This window comes from Gambusia affinis, linkage group LG20 (assembly GCF_019740435.1).
Source record: "Gambusia affinis linkage group LG20, SWU_Gaff_1.0, whole genome shotgun sequence".
Taxonomy (NCBI): domain Eukaryota; kingdom Metazoa; phylum Chordata; class Actinopteri; order Cyprinodontiformes; family Poeciliidae; genus Gambusia; species Gambusia affinis.
Window position 1 is genome coordinate 6,293,226 of NC_057887.1, and position 22,904 is coordinate 6,316,129.

Consider the following 22,904-nt stretch of genomic DNA (forward strand, 5'->3'; position numbering starts at 1 on the left):
TATCATCAGCATATAGGGAAACTTTATGTTCAGTGCCAAACCGATTAATACCTTTAATTTTGGGGCTGTTTCGCAAAGCCACTGCAAGTGGTTCAATTGCAATTGCGAATAAAAGTGGCGAAAATTTTCATTAAATTACAAGCTGTTCGTGGAAAATAAAAGAACAACAAAGTTTCTTAATGTCCAGTTTTTTGATTATTTATTTATTTTTTTGTGTGCTTGACAGCTTATTATACAAATCCATAATTTTGTTAAAACTCTGACTAGAAACAGCGTATTGCTGCTATGGAGCTGGAGAAAAGCTCCGAGCCTTGAAAACTTGACTTTAAATCAGCATCAACGTGAGTCGCCGAAGTAAAAACTCGAGTCAAGCTAAAAACCCCGACCGGATTAAACAGAAGAAATGAACGAAGGTCTCGGTGGAAATGCCCTCAGCCTGTTGAACTCTCGCTTAGACCAGGGACCGTTTCTGTTTATGACGCGAAGAGCCTCTGGAGGCTGATCAATTGCTCTGTTCTGGACTTTCCTAGAACCGCCGTCCCATCTGAGTGTGACAGTTCCACCTAAGTCCACTCATGCGCAGTCAGAAATTATATTTGAACTTGTATGCGCATCCAGGACACACAGATAGAAAAAAAAAAAGAAGGACAAAAAAGCTGGATCATTGAAGACGGACTTGGCGTTGGTTTTATAGACATCAGGCTTGTGCGGTTCGGGAAAACGCAGGAGTGTGTTTGTGTCGCTCGGATGACTCAGATCTCCAAACAGTCTGCTGAGGGCCGCGGATCAGAGCGACGCTGCGGTGTTGTGTTTATCCCTGTGCGTCATGTTGCCAATTCCACAAAAAGAAGAAAAAAAGAAACATCAGCAGTTTGTTCTGATTTATGAAAACTGAGACAAACAGCGACGGATCTGATGTTTCATCCTTTTCTGGTAAAAGTTACAGTGTGGCAAACCTGCATCCGTTCCGGGCATGCTGTGTTTTAAACACTCCTTCCACAACAGGAAGGAGTGTTTAAGGAGTGTGTAAGGAGTGTGTAAGGAGTGTTTAAGGAGTGTTGGGGTTTAACTTCCAAACTGAAGTTAAAACCCAACAAGTCAGGATATAATAATCTGTCCCTCAGCAAGTGACTTAAGTTATTAAGTTATTTCATCATAACTTCGCCTTCCTAAATAAATAACCGGTCATTCTTTTGCCAAATGTGATTTTGACAACAACAACAACAACAAAAAAACAAAGAAAAAAATATATAATAATAATAATAATAATAATAATAATAATAATAATAATAATAATAATAATAATAATAATAATAATAATAATAATAATAATAATAATAATAATAATAATAATAATAATCAGCAGCTCTTTCTTTTCAAAAGATGTCACTTTTGGTAAAAAGTGACTTAGCCTACCTATGTCATTTCATTTTAGGAAGGTGACGATAATTCAAGAGTTGTGAGAAAACTAAAATATGCTTTTAAAAGAATTAAGAAACAAAGAGATAAGTGGATCTTCATCAACAAAAGCATAAAATAAAAGTAGGAATTCACAAACGGGGAAACGTTATGGCCAAATTCACCCCACGTTCAGGGACCGCAAGGCTCAGGAAAATCGATAAAAACCCTGAGAACTACATGTTTGACTCCTCGGGCCTCAGGTAGCGCGATCAGCGTTAAAGTTAGTTCATCTTCCATTCAGAGGGCCCAGTTACCAGGATGCACAGTGGAGCAGTTGGCAGCACTTGCACCAAGAAGGTCCTGGGTTCGATTCCCGGCCCGGGGTCTTTCTGCACGGACTTTGCACGTTCCCCCTGCGCATGCGTGGGTTTTCTCCGGGGTACTCTCGGCTTCCTCCCACAGTCCAAACACGTGACAATTGGTCTGTAGGTGTCTGTGTGTGCATGGTTATTTGTCCTGTCTGTCAGCCCAAACATAGAAGTAGACGACTGGATTTTTTATTTTTTTGTTTAAAGAAAACACTTTCATTGTTTTTTTAATATGTTTTAATAAATAGAAAAATGGTCATAGAGTCTCACCCACATACACACACACAAACGGATCAAATAGCTCTCGGTGTTTTGAAAATCTGCTCTTTAAAAAGATAGACGCAGGCACTTTACCCAACTTATGTATCAAAGGGAACAACACATTTGGAGGAGTGAAGGGGTGCAGTCATGCACGTGAGTTCATAAAAAAATTAGTAAACAACATATATGTGTGGTTTATTTTTTCCTCATTAAAGTTAATAATATCAATACTAGAAAAAAACAACAACAACAACAAAGACAACAACAACAACAAAAAAACACCCACAACCAGAGAGCCGAGAGGAGAAACGACCTTGCGAGACGGCTCGAGTCCCAAAAGATTTCCACGCAAACCGTCAGGCGTCCAGAACGCCGACGTGACGGCAGGTAAAGGAACAGGAAGTTAAGGTGAGGTGAGGGGAGCTGGTGAGCAAGAAGGAAATGTTTCCAGAGTTCGGAGTTCGTGATGCTGAAGCATTTCCGTGTTTCGCATAACTTCCACACTCGGGGCAGAGGCTGACATTTAGCAAAGTCACAAACGGTTTCCGCCGAGCCGAACTGCACAAAAAAAAAAAGGTCCTTTTTCTGTAACAGAGGTTGATTAACATAGGAGTGAGAGAGGTGCAGAAAGAGAAATTCACTTAAATAATTCAGGTTATATTCTGACATACGCCATATAAACACGAGAAACTGAGGATCAAACCTACTTTAAGAACATAGTTGAAACTTTTTTTTTCCTTTTAGGTTATCTGAATGTATTTCTGCTTAGTTTGAGGTCAAATATCTTCATTTTCACATTAATTGTGTCTCTGTGTATGTGTTCACATGCATGGTTTCTGGAAATGTCGCAAAGCATTCCTTTGCATGTAAACAGTCTCATGTGCTGTGAAAAATATATTATTTCTTTGTAACCTTATTCCTATTCCTTTTATTGTTTTCCTGTGTATAATTTGTTTGATCTTATTAGCTTAGGGTCAAACAAAAAATAAAATAAAATAAATATATAGCAACCCTTTTGAACAGTGCAGATAAAGCAAACGCAAGTAAAAGAAAAAAAACAAAACCTAATTCACATACTAATTGTGCACACTAGGTGGCAGCAGAGTTTCGGGATCACTGGAGTCTTACAGAGCTTTCTTAAAAACGTTCATATCCCTTGACTGTTTAAAATCTGTATTTTATGTAGATTTTATATAGATGTGAAGAGATACACCCTGAGCTGAACTTTGGGATTCTACAAAGTATTAATTCGGGGGGGAAGGGTAGGGGTGGGACACTGAATCTAGATGCATGCCACACTTTTCAGACTTTTACATTTAACCCTCCCGCCCCCTATTAAAACCACACATTTTTCTTCCACATCGCTGCACTATTTTGTGTTGGACTAGGACATAAAATATAACCCAGATCGTCTTGGTAGCACTTTATTTGACGTGGTGTGCATAAGACCGACATGCCACTGTCAGAAACATGAAGGAGTCTTCACCAACGTTTACGACTGCTGTCATGAAGTGTCATTCGGTAAATAATGGCACTTTTAATGCTAATTTGCATTGAAACTTGCACTGACAGTCCATTAAAATCGTCAACTTTGTATCAACGTGGCAACATTTCTGAAAACCCATTCATGTTCATAACAGGTGTTATGACAGTGTCATGTCAACCTTATGCACACCCCTTCCACTAAAGTGTTACCAACATCTTTAAGGGGAAGTTTTGCAAGACTCCACATGTCTCCTTAACTGTGCCTGAAAAAAATACTCAGCTAGGAAAAAGGTAAACAAAAAACAGTTTGATAAGGAAACAACACAAATTCATATCAAATCTCAACCTTGCAGATAACAAGCACAGGACTGAAGAGATGTCTTTCAACACATCTCTCTGCGAGCCTTTAAACTTTGGTTGTTTCAGAAGTGAATCTCTTCGCCCTCTTGTCGCCGAACTCCTGCTGAGAGCTTAAATAGACCATATGATCGGCGTCGTTTTTCTGCTGCAACGTATTGTGAGAGACATTCAGGAAGACGAGGTGAAGGTGAACGGCAGAGGAAGACCTTGTAGGCGGAGCGACGCGTGGGGCAAAAAAAAAAAAAAAAACCCTAAAAAAACCCAGTCCCAGGAAGTTTAGCAGGAGAATATTCAAAAGATCGGTTGCTGTCACATCAGAGTCATCTGCGAGTCGGGCTCCTCCGTGTTCGGGTCGCCCTCGTCGCCGGCGGAGAGCTGCTCGGCCTCCGTCACTTCGAGGTCTGCACCGTCTCCTGCAGAGAAAGGCGCGACCGCGCCGAAGGCAACGGCATCATCACGGGCTGGATTCCACTGAGGCGCCACGGCAGGAGGCCCAAGAAGTTGTCCTGGTGGCGAGTGTCCAGCGTCAGGCTGAGCACCCGCTGAGGGTTCTGGGTGCTGCGGCTCCGTGTTGAGGGAGTAGTAGAAGGTGGAGGCGGACGTGGGAGAGGGAGGGTCACTGTGCTCCTGGGGAGACAAAGGAGAGCGGGACAGGAAGTGAGAGGGTGAAGAGGAGGCTGGGAATGATGGATGTGCTGATTAATGGATCAGACCGATGGATGGTTCTGTGGATGGATGAATGAATGGATGGATGGATGGATGGATGAGCTTGTGATGGAAAAGAAGAAAAGCACAAGATAACGGGAGTAAAGAGTTGTTTTTTTTATAAACTCAGAGATAAGAATCTAATTAAAATCCGAGCCAAAAATCAGGAAATTTGTTCCATTTTAAGAAATGCTTTCTTGAATTTCATCTCCTTTCGTCCATAAATCTAAGGATGTGTCAAGATCATTAAAAACAAATACTTTTTTTGCAGTAATATCATCTCACTTTGAATATTTGGAAAAATTCCTAACTGAACCCGAATACCTTTATTCAGTAGGGTAAAACATTAACGGATATTTGTTTAAAACAAATTCATAACATTAATTCTAAAACTAAATACTGGGTAAGATTCTGTGTTTTTGGATATTTCTAAGCTTTTCAGTGTGAGATTATGTTACTGCAAGGATGAATTTATCTGTGTTTTGTTGCTTTTTACCCGTCTGCACAAAGACGTGCCTTCAGATTTGTCCTCATCTTTAACTATTTTTGCTTTGCAACTCAAGTCACTACAACATATAACTTCCCTCTGGGAATTATTGTCAAAGTTAACCTATACAGACACTCTGAGATGGTCTCATGGAACATGACGAGCTCTGAGATGTAACTTTCATGCAGTTCCACATACGAACGAGCGATGCTGCTGTTGCCGGGGAAGAGGAAAGGATGATGCAGCGGTTGCTAAGGAAGCTGAGAGGCAGCGGGGCTTGGTGATAAAGACGATGAGCAGCAGTGGGAGGGAACAGGAAGCAGGCGGCGGGGCTCATTTGGGGAAAGTTATTGTGTCACTGTCACACCTCACTCTCTAGAAAACACACACACACACACACACACACACACACACACAAACACAACAGGAAGGAGAAACAGAAAGACAACATGGCAGAGGGTTAGCAGAAAGAAAGTAACGGCGTGGTTTTGGGTGGTCATCTGCGAGTCAGGAAGTCTGGAAACGTTACTCAGAGAGACGAGGCAACAGTTCAGAAAGAGATCACAAAATATTTTAAGAAAAGAAAAAGAAAACAAACGAACAAAAAAAAAAACACAACACGGCCGTGTTATTAACCTTTCATAAGCTGGAGTTGTGAAATACAGATATGTTTGACCACAACCCACATTTTCATTTTGTAATGGTCCGTCTCAGATACCTCTGGGCCCAGAGAAGTTATGTTGACGCTTACAAGAAATGCTTTTCAAGTAAGAACTGAATAAATTCCAGTCAGTGTGTTAAATTCTTACTCCTCGCATCCTTTTACTTTATTACACACAACTCAATTTACAGACTAATGAGTTGATTTTCTTATATGTGCTGGTTAGTGGGACTGTTCCTGGCATTTCAAGTCAACAGCGTAAGTAGAAACATGTTTACTGAGACAAATGTTGATATGTTTCATTTAAGTTAAAAACCTAACTTGACCTAAATTCTAACTGCGAGGTTAAAGGTCAACTCCAGTTCACCCGGCTGCACTGCTCTTGTTTTCATTCCGCACATTTAAAGTGAGAACTGATTTCAAGCTGGACCCGTCTGGAGGAGCGTGGGGCTAAATGCCCGTCAGCGGAGAAGCAGCGATGGATGGTGGGGGTGGTGGGGGGTTAGGGTTTGAGGTCGGGGGACACATACGTGCGGGATTCCCCACTGCAGAACGGAGTATACCTCTGTATACACGGGCTGGAGAGCCGTCGCGCCTGACGGATCTGAAAACAACAGTTTACAGCTGGACTCAGTAACGGAGAGGCAGAGAGCTCCTTCCCAACACAGCCCACCTCAAACCGCCTCGTGGTGGTCATATTCTGATCTGTGGATCCTAAACCACATTATACTGAACTTAAACAAAAACAAGGCAACGTGGCCTTATGTGCAGAAATGCACAAGTAGTATAGAAAAACCCCCACGTCATGTCAACCACATTTGTAGGGACCAAGTGGAGACATTTCCTAAATTTAAAACCACAGAGGTCAGTTTGTGGTGGATCATTGTTCGAGTTAGGAAAGAAACTCCATAGAGACAGAAAAAAGAAGAATCTTCACAAGCTGTGAACATGTGTGTGTGTGTGTGTGTGTGTGTGATTTGTAAATATGGCCAACTGACCGTTTCACACTCAGTGTTTGAACTAATGATTCAGAGTTGAAGTGTTCCTTTCTCTGATGCACTTACTTGTGACCGCCACATGGTGGCACCACTTCGCTGGCTCATAAAAGTCAGAAATGACGCACATTAGTATAGACTGCTGCAACCGTTGTCTGCTTGCACCGCACCGACATTTAAGGAGGTTCCTGCACAGCTTCAAACTGACGAGATACGCACCGTGTTGGCTGAGCGCCCGGGCCCGCGCTGAGCAACAATCGCCCCGGAGACGGCCTTGATCCAGCTGTGCATGTCCTCTGGACTGTCAGCCTGAAAGACACAGATCCACAGAGTTATTCCAGTTTATTCCAATGATATAACGAACTCGTATTGTAGTGATTTAAATAAATCTGTCAGGCAGCTCTGAGGATAGCTGCTGAAAAGCGAGTCTCATCCGTAAGACCCAGATGAATTCGGCCAGTGTCACCTGTATGAAGAAGGTTCTGGAGTTGGTGACCATCTCAAAGAGGTTGTCTCGCATCATCAGGTCGCTGCAAAACACAGAACAGAGCAGCTTTTGAACACCTTGGCCTGAGCAAAGCTCTGATGGCTTCAGGTGCTAACTGACCTCTGTTTGCATTCCTGGACTTTCTGAATCTCCTTCAGTGGGATAACTCTCAGTGCCTCTCGGTCCTGACAAAGAAGAAAATATGTCCCATAAACAGAGTTTCAAATGTAAGACATTTTAAGACCTTTTTTAAGCTAGCTGGCCAGCAAGGGCGTATTAGCAGCTAGCATAAACCGCCTTGAGTCATAGAACACGATGATGACAGAAAAGTCCTTTGAGAGAAAAAAGCAACATAGAATAAACAAGATTAAATAGTAATGCAACAAAATTGAAGACATTTTAAAGCCTTAATTTTAGATACATTAATGTAAGACTTTTTAAGGATGAACGGACACCCTCTGCAATGACAGAAAACTTTCAAAGGAAAGATTCCCACACCAGCTAAAAGGAATTTCTTTGTTTCATGCTATTCTATGTCATTAAGTTCTACTTAGGCAATGATTTCAGTTTCTAGATGTACAAAACTGGTTGAGACATAGCCCAAAAGACTTCCTGCTGTCACTGTAGAGAAAGAAAACTCAGCTCTGTGTTTCCAAATCTATGTTGTAACAGCAGTGCTGATTTTATCAATCAGATCACCTGATCTCAGCTACATCTACAAGTGATCTCAGCTACATCTACAGCCTGAGGGCACACACCCTGGGTGTGTCCACATGTGCTCCGACAGGTCCTGGTTGGGATGTCATTCGCTTCATTTGTCCACACGCGGATCCTATGGGGAGGAATTTAGAGCGCGTGCTGCTGCATGTTGAGACAAATATCACCACAGTTCAAAGCAAAATGAGCCTTGAATTTAGCTAACTAAGGTGTTTTGGCTAGTGCTAGCTAGCCAAAACACCTGGCTAAGTCCAGAAAAGGTTCTCAAGATACGACAAATACACAAAGATACACGGTTTCTGTTTGATACGAAGGCAAAGAGCTGCAAAACCTTCTGCTGAAAGAAAATGCTCTAAATTTCTTACTTCAAGATCAACATTTTCTCCGGTCTGCAGCTGAATAACAGCCACCTGGTGCCAGCTTGATGTCAAACACATACCACCTCATCCCATTTTCTCACCAGGTCGGATTTGTAGTAGCTGAGGGCATTTTCATCCAAGATGAAGTACCTCCTCTTCCAGTTCCTCATCTGAAAAAAAATAATCTAATTAAATACAGAACATCACCACTAGTTTATCATCTGTGTCGTCATGGAAGCCAGAGAAGGTGTCTGTCTGTCTGTCTGCTCTCACCACAGCTCCCTGTTTAACGCAGTATCCCGCCTTTATGAAAGACTGGTCCTGTGCTCCTCTGGACAGGAAGTACGGCAGCTGGTTCTGAGCCCGTTTCCCTCGGTCCGACCCGTTCTGGCCTTCGCTCTGCTCCTACAACAAACACCCACACATTCAGGACTCGTCTCAACCTGGCTCAACGTTAAGGTTCTGTTTAAGACAGAAGGGGAAAACAGAAAACATTTATTTAGTAGTAATGTGCAATTTAATGTACGGTTGTTTTGCCTGATGTTTTTATTCAACCAGAATCAAATAAATGTCCTGGCTGACTGATCTCAGAATGCATCGTGGGAGATGTGGTTAGCAATTACCGTGGAGTCTCTGTACAGGTGTTCTGTAGTTTTATTATCAATTCCTTTAAAGTCGTGACTGCAGAATTCATTTAGAGTAGGATTACGTGTTAAATTTTGAGAAAATCCGTGTCATAATTCTATTATTGAACTGGTTAATCTGGTCTTTTGCAGGTTCCTTGTAATGAGCATAATTCGTAGAACCGTGTTGACTAAAATTGTAGTAGAGATGCATTTTTGAAATATGAGAAATTGCTTCAATTTAAGTTGAAAATTATCTAGGGAACAGCTGGCACTGCGATTTACCATCGAGCACAGAAAAGAAAATCAAACTGTAGAGGGAGTGAGACAAAAAATAGGTTGAATTAATGCAATGATAACCAATTGTAATTAATGTTAGCTGCTTTTGAAAATATGTTGTTTATTTTTTTGTAGTTTCCTGGAACTTACAGGTATTATAACAAATTGCAAAAATGGAAATAGGTGATCCTACCCTTAGTAAAGCAAATGTAGTGTGCCCACCTTTTTTTTTTTTTTTTTTTTTTTTTTTTGTAGGTCCAGTTTTGATAAGTAAAATTAATCTGCAAAAGAAAAGCTCTGCGTTTACTCTCGGGGGGTCATTTTTTTCCCCCAGCAGTTGTGAAGCCGAGCAGGTTTTCAGGAGACACAAACAGTCGGAGCAGCCGTCAGCAGAGCTGTTGCGTTCTGGGCGAAACGCACCGCCGCATACCTGCAGAGACAAGACTAAACCTGCTGCCGACAGACAACAGCTCTGGCTGGGGAAGAGCGTTACCTGCGTGGCTGTGATTATTGGAACTCCCCCTATGATCTCCGTTTTGTAAGAGACCTGCTTCGCAGCGCCGAGGGCTTCCTGTGGGGTCTCCACACAGGCGGCCTGGCTCTCTCCAGACTTTGGCACCTGAAACGCAACGAGACAGCAACACCTCAGAGCCGACTCAGGAGATCAGAACCAACCGGTGGAGCCGAGCTAGGTTTTATCAGTTCTTCCAGACATTTATTTCTATGTTCTAGAGAGAAAAAGAAAAAAAAGAAAAAAAGAAGAAGAGCAGTAAAATTACAACTGGGTGAGGTTTGTTGAGTCACGCATTCATCATCCTTCGGTCTGCGGGGAGCAGCAGTTACTAATACAACCGAAATATTGTTAATAATATGTTTTACTATTATTATTATTGCACACACTTAACCAACTATCTGTTATAAATATGCACTCATATGCGAAATGTGTTTCAATGAGGCTTTTTTTTTTTTTTTGTCAATTTAGAAGTGTCTTTTCAAAACTACATCAGAAAATAAAACATTTAAAATATTATTATTTTTTTATTTGATGTGATATTCTAGTCCTACAATTACCTGTTTCCATCAGCTGTAAGTTGAAAATCATCACAATTAACAGATACAAAGGCTTGAAAACGTAATTTCAATGCAGGGGGAGCTTTAATTCTGGATGATGTTAATGACTTCCCTTCTCTAGATGTGTTTTGAGGAGGGAGAACAACTTGAGACTCAGAAATTTGCATAAAATGTGGGCCAAAGTTACTTATAGCTGAGAAACGTTAACATTAAATTAAATTTTGCTTTGTAGATTTAGAATCATGCAGTTCTAAAAAACACTATCATTTATATCAGAGATGCAAAGAACCGAAGTTAATATCTGCATAGGTGCCCGATCCACAAGGGCAGATCTATTCAGTCTAATTCTATGCTTTGTGCTCTAAACTTATCTTACAATATACTTAGAATTCCTACTTATGTTTTCTGAACCATTTGAAAAAAGGTTTGTTTCAGTTTATTTTCTACATGTTTCACCAAGGCAGTCAACCTGTTGTTTTCATCAGTTTCAGTTTCCCTATCATTTAATTTAAATTGGCTGCTATCCTCCTAACTTAATTGATTGAACAAATCAAAGTTGTTTTTACATGTTTGACTAAGCTTGTGAAGTTATTGGTGTATTTAAGTGTGCTGTACTGCATCATACACATTTGTATTTCAGGATATTTACGTCTGTTTAAAATGTTTTAAATCAATTCAGCACAGTTTTTTTCTGTATCAGCCGATACTAAATCTCAGTTATCGGTATCGGAAGTGAAGAAAATGGATCGGTGCATCCCTGATTTAAATACTCTTGTTCTCCAAATAGTGTAGTTTTGGAGTCAACTTATCCCGGATTTCTGGAGTTAATTTACCTGAAAGGAAGTTAGGAATTGACCCTTCCCCACTTTCTCTTTCTTTTATTTACCGGTTTAGGATGTTATTTGTCTCGAGGTTTTTGTCTCTCGCCTTCCAGACGACTTTTGCAGACATTCCAGGATCCCTACAATTAAAAGATAGTTTTGAAGCAGAAGCTTTCCTAATTAGCCCCGCGGCCTCGAAGCTGAAGGATGATTTGGAAAGCGCATCGGCCTGTGAAGGCTCACAACTTTCCGATGGAGCTCTGAGGAGACCGCATCGAGCTTCATCGGTCCGGTCTGATGGCTAATTTTCCATCTGCTGTGGCCCGAGGCCGAGTACAGAGTGTGGGATGGCGGCAACGTGAAACAGGGTCAACTATGGATCCATCTGTGTCCAACCCCGTTTGTGTGTGTGTGTATCTGTGTGCGGGAGTCTCACTGTGATCTTGGTGGCGTTGTTCAGAACGCTGATCCATTCCACCAAATCCTGCTGGTCGTTGGCCTGCAGGTAGAACTTCCTCATGCCCGCGTTTATAACTGCGGAGAGAAAAAAAAAGAAAAAAGGACAACATGTAAATGCTCCCGCTTATCACCAGACCCGATAGAAACGGAGACAAATGCCCTCCGCCGCCTGGAAATCTAAAAATATCCTCTTGTTTCTGGTTTCTCAGAGCCGAGAGGATGTACGTCTCCGCGTTAACATCCCATCTAGATGCAAACACATGTGCACATGTCCGCACACAGCGGTTCGGTCATTGTCATTGTACGGTTTCCTCCTATTGAGTGACAAAGAGCTGCTGTTCCACGCGGCAGGAAAAACAAGTAGCGCGGGACAAAAGGGAGGAAGTAAACTCAAAGAGTTGAGGGAAAGGGGGGAGGAAGGGAGGGAAGAGAAGAAGGAGGGTGGAAGAAGTGGAGAGATTAGGAAGAAGGGAAGGAAGGAAACAAGGGACTGGAAGGGGAGTGGAGGCAAGCTTCGGCCAAAGACAAGAGCGAGTTCAGGGAGATAGACGGAGGAAGAAAATAACAAACTCACCAAAGCAGAACTCTGCCTTCGGCCTGAGCTTGGTAGCATCACTGACCTGAAGACAAGAGGACAGTAAACATCACAGGGGACACCAGAAATCCTAAAAATCACCCAGTGGAACACAATTAACCCCAAAGTCACTGAGAAATTACCTCGATCATAAAAGACTGATGTGATCTGTCTGAGCCCTGCTACACTCTGCTAATAGTGACCTTCAGGCTAGCTCAGGCTAACAGTAAACGTCACTCAAGGAAATTGATGTAATGACATCATTCTTAATGAAACTAACTTTACTAACTGTAACCATGGATTAGTGACATAAAATACAAATTTATTACAGTGGGGGTTTTATTGTTCCTTTACTTTCAGCCATTTCTCGTTCCAATCCACGATTGGTTCCCAAACAAAAGCAGAGAAAGGGAACCCGTAATCTGTTCTGGAGCCCGAGGTTCTGCCTGAAGCATCTCTTCCTAAAAACAGTTTGGTATAACAACAAACTGCTTGGAAAATTCGACATTTCTGTAACTTCTGGTTTTACTCTGGCCAAAAAGATTGAAATTCTTTTTCTGGAAATGCACGTGATTTCTAAAAGATTTCCTTGTTTTCGGTAAAAATAAAGCTACAATGCACAATGTGTCGCCGTTCGAGCGAGGACTGACCTTGGAGATGTACGTGAGTTTGAGGAAACCCACATTATCCGCACCTTTAGGCAGATTCTGAAAGAAAAATGGAAACATTCAGAATATGATTAAACTGATTCCGTAACAAGAATCCGGTCAGAAGGGCTAACCTCAATAAAGAACAATTCAAGATTCCTGTCGATATTTCTTCATCTTCGCGTTTTAGTGTAAACACATCGGAAAAAAATGAAGAAAAACAGCTGCCTTTCCGATAACCACTGAAAGAATTATTCAGATTCATTATTTTAAGCCAATCCTCTGAAAATTCTTTGACTTTATTCTCATATATTTTCTGGCTAAATTATATTCTCTCCTCCCTGTTGAAGGAAAACGCTTTAATCCCATGAGTCCGTGGTTTTCATTAAAGAATTCCCTGATAGCGGGACTTCAACATCAACCTCCTGGCGCTGAGCTTTTCATCATTTCCTGCCCGTGAGCGCCTTGGAACGCACAAAACGCTGCTAAAAAAACCGCCACTCAGACGTGACGAGCGTCATGTGCTGGGCGTCGTTTTGTCCCCTTAGCACAGAACTTCCCCATGACCTTCATTTTAACCTGTTTGCAGAAATGCTTTTATCCTTTTTAGGAATTACATTTTGCTGAGATTGTTTTGAAGCGCGCTTCGTTTTTGTTCATTTTTTTCCTCTTTCTCTGCTGGATAAAATGTGGCTACAAGCAGTTTTTACCTCTTCCTCCTGCTCCTCCTCCTCCGTAAGTCCCTCAGTGAGCGCTTACTTCCTCTTAAACAGGTAGCGCTTGCTAAATTCGCTTTGAAAATGTAAAGTATGTGAGAGTTTCATATTCTTAGATAGAAGCACCCTGAAGGTTGAGCGCCACAGACAGAGCAGACGATAAAAATACAACTGGTAAAAGTTGCTGAAGAAAACCAATGTGTGGCTGTAACTGCAGATGGCTCCACAAGCAGTGTTCATTTTTATTTAGTTTTAGTCGTTTGACTGACATGTTGTTCAATTTTTGTAATAATTTAGTCGACTAATTATATTAATAGAATGTTGTCAACTATAATATCTAAATACTTTTCCCATCAGTTTGCTTGAATTATCAACGCAAAATGCATCATGTTTCAACCAGTTTTGGCATGAAGTTATTGTTTGAATATGCAATATGTAGAAAAACTAATTAGACTTCTTTCAAACATGTTTATTTTTCTGACCAGTTAGTCTGCTCTGCATTGTCCATAACAAATCGTATGCTGCATTCGATTTGTGAACACCGAACATGTAACAGTTAACTTATTACAAATAAATTTGGTTAATACCACTGCATTAATGATCATTTAAACGCAACATTCAAGAAGATCAAGCCACAACGTTCTACAAACAGCACAACAGAAAACTGAATCATAACGTTCCACCATATTGTTTGCTTCCTGATCCGTTCTGTGTGATATCAACCAGTCCACCCTACGCAACCTAAAGCAATCGCCAACACGTTGCTTTGCGGACTCCACATTGCTCTCAGGAGCAGACCCGCTCGGCTTCACCCACCTGAGGGTTGTCCATGTACCACAGCAGGTTGCCCTGCTCCGTGTCCAGGATGAAGTACCGGCGCAGGAACCTGCCGCTGTTCTCGATCTCCTCGATGTCCAGGAAGCCGCAGATGCGATTCTGTCGGTCCACGTACGGCATCGCGACCCCGGCCAGCTCGGCCCGCCCTGGGGCATCACAGGGACTCTGGCGGGAGAGGCGGAGGAACAGGTCGGGAGGTCAGACGCAGGTGTGACGGCAGAGCTGAGGTCACCCTGCTCAGAATGTCAGACCAGGTTGGGCGGGACATTCCCCCGTCCTCCCTTACAGCTCACTGCTGCAGGCGATTCTCCTCTCGCTGGTTAGGTTTCTATTTTACTTTGACTTTAACTGTCACTCTAGATTGATGACTTTAAGTTGTGGCTTTGCTGCTTCACTGTGTTCACGCTCAACTTGACATAAAAAAAATTGACAAGTTACAGAAAACTTGGGGCTAATCGAACTAATCTTGACGAATCAGTTATTGAAATAATCATCAACTAATATATTAATCTTCTACTATACAGCACACAGACTCAATAAAATTTGCTGAAAGAACAGCGTGCTCAGAGCATTAGTATAAGCCAAGGCTTCACTAAACGTATACATTTTGCGTTTAATATTTAAAAAAAATCTTTGTCTGTAAATATGTTCTACCCAAAACTCTCTAAATATCAAAGTTTTCGCTTCACGTTTACAATCCAGTTATCAACTGAAACAATAATCAACAGCTCAGACCTACACTGGTTTGATGCTGCAAGGGAGTTTGAGCTTTTTTCATGTTGATGTTAGAAGTTTTATTTCAGCTGCAGGAGTATATTTTGCCACCCCTTATCCAAAGCTTATTGATCATGTCTGTACGTTGGGTCAACACAGCACTGCCCTACTGGGATTTGCATATGCCAGCGTAGATAAGCCTAGCTAAATGCTTCTGAAGGAAAGCATCACAGTCAGATGAGATGACGTTCGCGTTGTTGTCTGGTCAACATGACAAAAAGCACGGTGGTGGTGGTGGTAGCATCATGCTGAGGGTCTCTTGCATTACTCAAGATGGAAGGAGGACTACCTAAACAAATAAAACAGGTGAATGGTTGAAACGTGGCCACAAGCCTGGGCGTTCCACATAAACAATTATCCCAAACACACACCCAATCTGGTTCGGCATAGTTAATGCAAGCTAACTGGAAAGCAGACCATAGCTACGAGGAGATTCATGTCAGTGGGGTGGACACTTATCAAAACTGTGCTGGTAGTTCCATCTCCACGAAGTTTAATATTGTGAAGAAGTTCATTTCAGAGAGCTGAACTGATATATTCTACATGTTTATCACAGAGGGAAATGTTTCAAGCTCTTTGATTTTGATGATTGTGTATGAATGAAAAGAGTGAAAAGTCCAAATTGACCATCTCAGAAAATGAATGCAGCAGCATCTCCGTATCTGCAGGCCAGAGTTGTATTCAAATTAAAAGCTGTGGAGATTTAATCCCTTTAAATCCTTTACTTCCTTCTCAGAGTTTCTCTTTTGTCTTTTTGTTGTTGTTTTTGAACAGGTGAGCGCCTGAACTTAACGCGAGTGAATACTTCACAAGAATTCCATCAGTTTCTGTCAGCTTTCACTTTGCATAAGTCTCCATCTCCACATTTTGGAAATATCAAAGTGTATTTAGGGTCAAAAATGCCGGCAAATAATTAACATTATGCTTTTTTTGTCCATCTTCCATCCCCCTTTTTTTTCTTTTTTTTTAAAGATCCGCGTCATCAGCAGCTGCAGAAGTTTGATTAAACAATCAAACTTCCTGAAAGATTAAACACATTTATTTTAGTATCACAGCTACTGTTGAGTCAGCTAGATTTCTGATTCCGGCAGATTGAGTAATGGACTTTAAAAATGGGAACACGTGCACAGAATGTTTGCTGAGAAGCATTTAAATCAACCGAAAAAATTTAATGCTTTATTCCTAACAAGTAACAGCAAGGACATATGTTTCTTTTACACTGGAGATCCTCCAGTATCTTGTCCAGTTCTTGATCAATCGGACTTGTGGTACTTGGGGCAGATCCCAATCTGCAGGAATGAAGTCCTTCAGGCTTCCTGTAGATACCAGCTGCTGTCATCTGGGTTTCAGTCCAGTTTTTATCCCTGACCACTCTCTGAGGAATGTTTGTTTGCTAAGTCATTTTCCTCTGAAACCAATTCAGCCATAAAACAAGGCTCCTAAACTCAAGAGATGAACAATCCTGTACACAGTGGAATGGCATTTGGTCTGGGCTTTGACTGGGCCACTCTAAAGCATGGATATACTTTGATCTAAGTCGTTATTCTGTAGCTCTGGCCGTTTGTTTAGAATCATTCTTCTCATCTCCCAATGAGCTCTGACCAGTTTCCCCGCAGCATGCTAATGCCACCACCATGTTTCAGAGTGGGGATGCTATGCAAAGTATTTGATTAAGATCAATGTGTGTACAGGGCAAAAAGTTGAATGTTGGTCTCATTTGACACCGTCTTCCATATTCTTGCCATGTCCCCTATTGTTTGTCTTTCTTCTTGCCTGATTTTCTTAGTTTTACTGTCAGCAAAATTCCCCCCACCTCAGTTGGGGATTTCTGCAGCTCCTCCAGAGTCACCATGATCCAACTTCTCTATTAAACGGAATAAAAATCCACAAGGGACGCCCATTTTGACAGATTGCTGGAGATCTCTCAATCTGTCATATTTTTGGGTTTTCCCACACATTTGAAATCTAAAGAAATCAGGCCTGGTCCTAAATTTAAATCTAACCAACACATTGGACCTCATAGTCCACATCTGCTTTAAGGTTTCAGAGCCCACAGAGCATCTGGAAGAATATAAATAATAATATTTGCCGTTTTTCCTTCATGAGCGCACAGTAAAAATCCTCCACTCTTGCTTCCCTCCTCTGTAGAGATCCCAGCAGCTCCCATCCTGCTGTAATCACATAGTAAAAAAAAAAAAGAAGAAAAAAAAAAGAAAGCTCAGTCCTGGTGGATATAAATTGGGATCAGCTGATGCGGTTCTATGTCTGCCATCGATGCGGTATAAATCAGTTTAATCATCACAAACAACAATCTACCCAAATCCCTCCCTGTGGATCAAGCCGCTGTCAGTCAGAGAGGCCTGACACATCGGGCCGCCCCCCACCACCACCACCAGTAAACCGACTCTCCTACGCCCCCGAATCCCGTCCGAATATTCATCCCGGCGGGTTCTGGTTCTGCACAGAACCGCCGTGAGGCCAGCGGGACCAGTTGGGAGCGAGGTTTACTTACATAGTTCGGCTCAGTCCGAGTGCAGTGTTGAAAGCTGTCCGGGGAAAAAAACGTCAAGCTACGTGTAGAAGAAACACCAACGACTTCCGGTTTAAACGGCTAAAAGAAAGGTTTCCTTTCCACACCGCCACCACTTCCGGATAGGCTTCATCGTAAAATGCCTGAACTGAATAAATATAATACTTTTTCATATTTTTGGTGTGTTTCATCCCGTAAACCTTGAGTGTCAGGAGGTAATGTTTATATATGTTGTGTATATATATATATACTGTACCCCAATTATGTTTACCCTTAGCAAAAATTAGAACTTATCCAGAATTTTTATTTTGTGCTACCACCTTCAAGCATGCTCCACACATCACAGCTACTGCTTTACAGGTTTTCTCAACCTGGAAAGCGTCTCTTTTCTGTCACAAATCCCTCCCAACAATCTCTGTCCACTTCTCCTTGCTTGTGCTCTCTTTTTCACACCTTTTATCCTCTGCAAGTTCTGCAAATGGACTCATACGCCTACAGTCCCTCTAATCTTTCAAGCTTTACTAATCTCAATGTCTCTGTGTGATTCTCACTCATTGATTCTGTCTGACTTCAGCTAATTTCTCCTCTCTCCACATTTCTCAGAATAGACAACAGAGTTCTGGGCTGCAAAAGATTCCATCCCAGATGTGACCACAACCCCATTACATGTGAAACTCCTCTTTCCTTTTCACAGCACACCTTACCACTGTCTCACTGTTCTGAAATGGTCCACACCGCTCCCCACTTCCTCATACGATACCACTGTTTCGCCATCCTATATTGTCTACCTCCTTCTGCAAATATCACCTTGCTCTGAGACGTCTCCATGACCTAATTTGTGAATCAGACCATCACCAATGGAGACAATCAGTAGCTAAAAGTAGATTTCTGGTAAAATCCACAAAACTTACCTCATACATCTCTGCTGTCTTGTTGTCCCAGCTCCTGCTGTGTGCTATTCTAACATACTTCCTCAAACAGTATGACAGTTCCACTCCTGACACTGTGTCACCCGCTTTCTCTTTATCCAGTTTTTCCAGCAACTCTCTCTGACCTTTTCTAAACTTCTCCATCTATGCTGTCAAAGCAAAGATCCTGTCTGCACTGGTCTTTCAGCACTTTTGACTGCCGCTAAATGATTTCTGAAATCAACAACTCTTTCCCATATGTTCATAAAGTTTATTTCTTTTTAGTCACCACAGCCTCAGCTGTGATAATAACCCAAGCAGGATGCGTCTAGTGGAGATCACTGCTACCACACACCTCGACGACGTCTTTCTGTCTTTGTAAATCACAAAAATTGCAACTAGATTTAAAAAGAAAAGAAGTGAAGACGTCGTTTTACAAAATCAAAGTGAAAAATGTGAAAGAAATCTGCAGCTTTTATTTTGAATATTCACGGCAACTTCCTGACGATGTGAGCTTGACACTGTTCTCGAGCTGCAATGACCTGTGGGAAATGCAGTCTTTCAGGAAACTGAAAGAACTCTACCCGTTCTTCCAGTTTAACCGAGCCTCTTTCATAGTCAACCATGAGCTCTACCTCCAACTGAATATGTATGACTGATTAATTTTGATTCGCTTCCCCCCCCGACACAAACACACACGCACACGGGCATACACCCACGTGCACACACCCCGCCCCGCCACACACACAAACACACACGTGCGCACACTGAAACAAGCACGCGCATCGTTATATTTCACCGGTTGGAACTGAAACTGACTGTGAGAAGGAAACAGCATCTGGTTTTACGCTTCAAATAAAACTAGGGGACTTCCCGCAGGTACGTGTGGCCTGAAGTGTGTGTGGATGCCTCCTGTTGCAGAATGCTGGCCCGTTGGAATTTCCTTGTGTGTATGAGCCCTTACATTTTTTTTTATTACAGTGAGGAGGGGGAGAAGGAGGAGGAGGAACTAAAGGAAAAACAAAAACAGGACAAAGCAGGGTAAACAGACAGACTGGTTGAGAATCTCTCCATCACTTCCTGCTCACTCTCCCAAGTTTGTGTTCTGACCTCTGATTGGATTAAAACAGAAACTGGCAGTGTGCCCTCGTCTGATGCGTTGTGTTCATTGAAAAGTTTCAAAAAATTGTACTTTTAATGTTCTGCTTTTTCACCTCAGTCTCCGTGCTGTGCTGCGTCGTGATCTGCCAAGGAGCTGTCAGTGCAGGGATCACTGCAGTGAGATGTTAACGAGGCAGCAGACCGCGTGAGCATCCCGACATCTAGTGGCGAAAAACAAAAATTACAGTCTTTCATTTTGCTCTTTGTCATGGTAAAAAAAATAAATAAAAAAAACAACTACTGAATTTAACTGATGTAGATTTTTATTTCAGAACAGAAAACTATTTTGAAAATTCTAACCTTTTAGGTGTTTTTATCTGCAAAAAGATTAGCTTTGAACTGAAAGCCAACATTTTCAGTGTTGGGAAAACTTTTATAAATAAGCTCACAAAAACAGATTAAAGGCAGATATAAAAAGAAACAGGGACATACTGGAGATATGTGGGTGCAGAAGTCCTCTGACAAAACCTGGTGCTGGACGTGAAGAGCTTTCCAAGTCAGAACAAGAATAAAAACGCACTCTGAGAGCTTTTACAGTTTCATCAGCGGTGATGTCACCTGTGAGTACTTGCATGATTTTGTCTGAAACCTGCCAACAGCACATTTTCCTCACAGAGGTTTTTTTTGATAGGACATAGGTAGAGTGTTCCGCCATAATCCACACGTGACAAAACAAAAGCATGACTCATTTTCAGTTTAGCACAAGTTATCCCGAGGTTCTCAATAGAAGAATATTTTTTGCTGAGGAACTATGAGATCTAGGGTTTCCTTCACCTTAATTATAGGCCTAACAGGGAAAAGACAGGTAGTTTTTCTTCTCTTAATTTAACTGACAGCCATCCACTGTTTGTCTGATTTCAAGCAAGGAAGTCCTTCTTTTTCTTAATTTCTTCCATTCTCTCTGACAAGAAAATATCAACTTCTGAACCAAAACATGACCCATTCCTGTCTTTTCTGTCACTGGAGTTGATCTGAGGGTGATGGCTCTTTTTCTTGTCCACCTAATGCTTAAAAGTGTTGACCGTTTCTCCGACCAACATTTCAAAGTTCTGATGCTTGGCAGCCAACCAACCAACCAACCAACCAACCAACATTTTGATTGTTGGAGGAAATTACTCTTGATTGACTTTTGGAGTCCATTCTTGATCCATGACAGACTTTTGAGATATTTTACTTTACTTTCACCACAAAGAACTCCTGTTTGTTTTAATTGTTTATTTTTCAGTAGTCCCAAACAATCAGAAGATGTATTCGTCAGAGAAAATATGCAGTCTTTTATTGTCTGTTGTAGTTTTTCAGTCTTTCCTGGACGGTTTTCTTAGACAAATCTGATTTCTTGACTGACGTACCCAAAGATTTTCACCTCAACATATGTTCAAATGTATTTACATCTGCTGAACCCTTTTTGGATAAACTACTTCTGAGGAATTTATTCTTTTTGATTGCGAAGCTTATGAACTGCGATTTATGAATCATTCAGACAGAAAACGAGGGAGAAAAAAGTATTAACTTTATATTAAAATCAGTGAGAGATATGTTTATATGCAGATGACGAGGTTTTGTTCTTACGTCCCGAGGTCAGAACCACACTCAACCAGAAGCCCGTGTCCTCTCTGAACCATCTTCTCTGCAGAGTTGCTTGTTTTGAAAAGTCGTGTGGCTTCTCTTCTCTTCATCTTTGCCAGATATCATCTGCTGAATGTCAAAGACCTAATTGTTTTTACAGAAGGCTCTGCCATTGCTGACAGCATCCACTGCGTTGGCTCATTCTTTTAAGCTGTGTGATGCCGAGGCACTCCAGGTGCTACCACAAAGCTTTGCCAGGATCCCAACAAACAGGCCCCTGCTCAGGGAGCTTTTGGCAATGCAGTGAAAAACTCAGATCTGTTTCTTATTGTGAGGATGATGAACCCCCTCACGGTACAGTAACATTGGTCTGATGGTTGGCAGGATGGCTGATGCTGGCAAGAAGGTGGGGTGCCAAATGCCAGCCTGCGTACTCTGCCAAGCTTATCCCTTAGCGGGTCACTGTCGCATCTGATTTTGAGGTTGAAACATCAAAGTTTGCTGCCAGGATGACCCGACTGCCCCAAAGAAACAGACGGCCATGGAAGGGTGCATGTCAACAAGCACTTGGATGGATGTAGGACCCAAGGTAGGGTGACAAAGATCAGACATAAAGAGAGATGTTCTTTTCATTCTGGATTCAAAACATGGATGGACACTAACAGTGATAGAATGGAATTAGAAAAAGATTGCAAAAGTATGTTATATTTGGAAATCTTTAGAGAGAAACCCTCTGTACTCTAAAGGAGCTGTGGCAGCATGACTTAAATTTATCAAATCTATTCATAATCAAAATAAATCACTGAATTGCTTGAACTATGTTCTTCGGACAGATCTGAACAAATTAGAGATGCTGGGACATGAGGCAAAACAACACACATCCATTCATCCTCTACACCTACTTGATTGCAGCATCAAGAGAGAGAAACTGTTTTCACCATTAAGTTGATGTGCAGGGGTGGGGGAGGGGGTGTATTGAAAGGTCTCCTTGTGATATGTTAACCTTGTGATATGTCAACCTTGAAGCTTGGCAGAAAAAAAAGGAAAATGAAAACACCTAATGCCTGCAGTATTTCTAAGCAAAACTAGGGACAGACTTCCCGCATTGGCCTTTAAATGTCGTAATGTTGGGCATTTGTGTGTTAACTGACAACATCAAGTAAATTAAGTGCGCAGTTTGCCTTTGTTAAATGAAACGGCATTGTGGACAAACACATATTTTCCTTAAGATAAATTTATCTTTCATTTCGACTCTTTAATATTCTAGTAGGCATTTGTATTTCTGAATAATTGCACACTCTTTTCTGTTAAATAATTTTTACTCGTTCTTGAAATTAAAATGTACATTTTCCGAGTTTATGCAAAGTACTGGAACGCAGCATCCCAGCCATAAATGAGAACAAGGTCCGAAGTAGTAAACAAAACAAATTCCGGTTAAATTTAAAAAATAAAATATAATTGTCGCTGTAACGTAAATGAACAGCATTTAACTGACGAGTTTATTAATCACTGTATAGATTTAAAAACCAAAACTAAACACGGACTATTAAAACTAATTTTAATTCTAAATGTTCCAATGTAAATTAATAGTGGGTACTTTATTTGTACGAAGTTATATTTTCACAGCTTGAAAGGATCTATTTCCGGTTACG

At 41.4% G+C, this 22,904-nt stretch overlaps 1 protein-coding gene across 8 annotated transcripts; it reads right to left on the reverse strand.

The window, feature by feature from the left end:
* Positions 1-1,988: 1,988 nt before the first annotated feature.
* plekha1b (pleckstrin homology domain containing, family A (phosphoinositide binding specific) member 1b) lies at positions 1,989-18,816 on the reverse strand. 8 transcript variants are annotated; one of them, XM_044103491.1, is made up of 13 exons: positions 18,529-18,809; positions 14,293-14,478; positions 12,764-12,820; positions 12,114-12,159; positions 11,517-11,614; positions 9,682-9,807; positions 8,560-8,691; positions 8,388-8,456; positions 7,331-7,395; positions 7,190-7,253; positions 6,943-7,032; positions 6,292-6,332; positions 1,989-4,502 (listed from the first exon to the last, which is right to left on the reverse strand). In XM_044103491.1, the coding sequence occupies exons 1-13, from the start codon at positions 18,688-18,690 to the stop codon at positions 4,265-4,267; spliced, it is 1,374 nt and encodes a 457-aa protein (XP_043959426.1). In that variant the 5' UTR covers positions 18,691-18,809; the 3' UTR covers positions 1,989-4,264. The 8 variants fall into 8 exon arrangements, 7 of the variants coding, with proteins under 7 accessions (XP_043959426.1, XP_043959425.1, XP_043959430.1 ...); XM_044103490.1 differs by having other exon boundaries at positions 6,259-6,332; XM_044103495.1 differs by lacking the exon at positions 18,529-18,809 and adding an exon at positions 17,600-17,683 and having other exon boundaries at positions 6,259-6,332.
* Positions 18,817-22,904: the final 4,088 nt, after the last annotated feature.

What these genes read in the sequence shown, in the direction of transcription:
- plekha1b (XM_044103489.1), bottom strand. Translation starts at nt 18,690, where the DNA reads ATGGAGAAGTTTAGAAAAGGTCAGAGAGAGTTGCTGGAAAAACTGGAT. An exon ending in GAAGGCAGAGTTCTGCTTTG is followed by an intron (nt 11,615 to 12,113) that starts GTGAGTTTGTTA and finishes TTCTCTCCGCAG; the next exon opens with TTATAAACGCGGGCATGAGG. An exon ending in GTCCAGGAATGCAAACAGAG is followed by an intron (nt 7,254 to 7,330) that starts GTCAGTTAGCAC and finishes TGTGTTTTGCAG; the next exon opens with CGACCTGATGATGCGAGACA.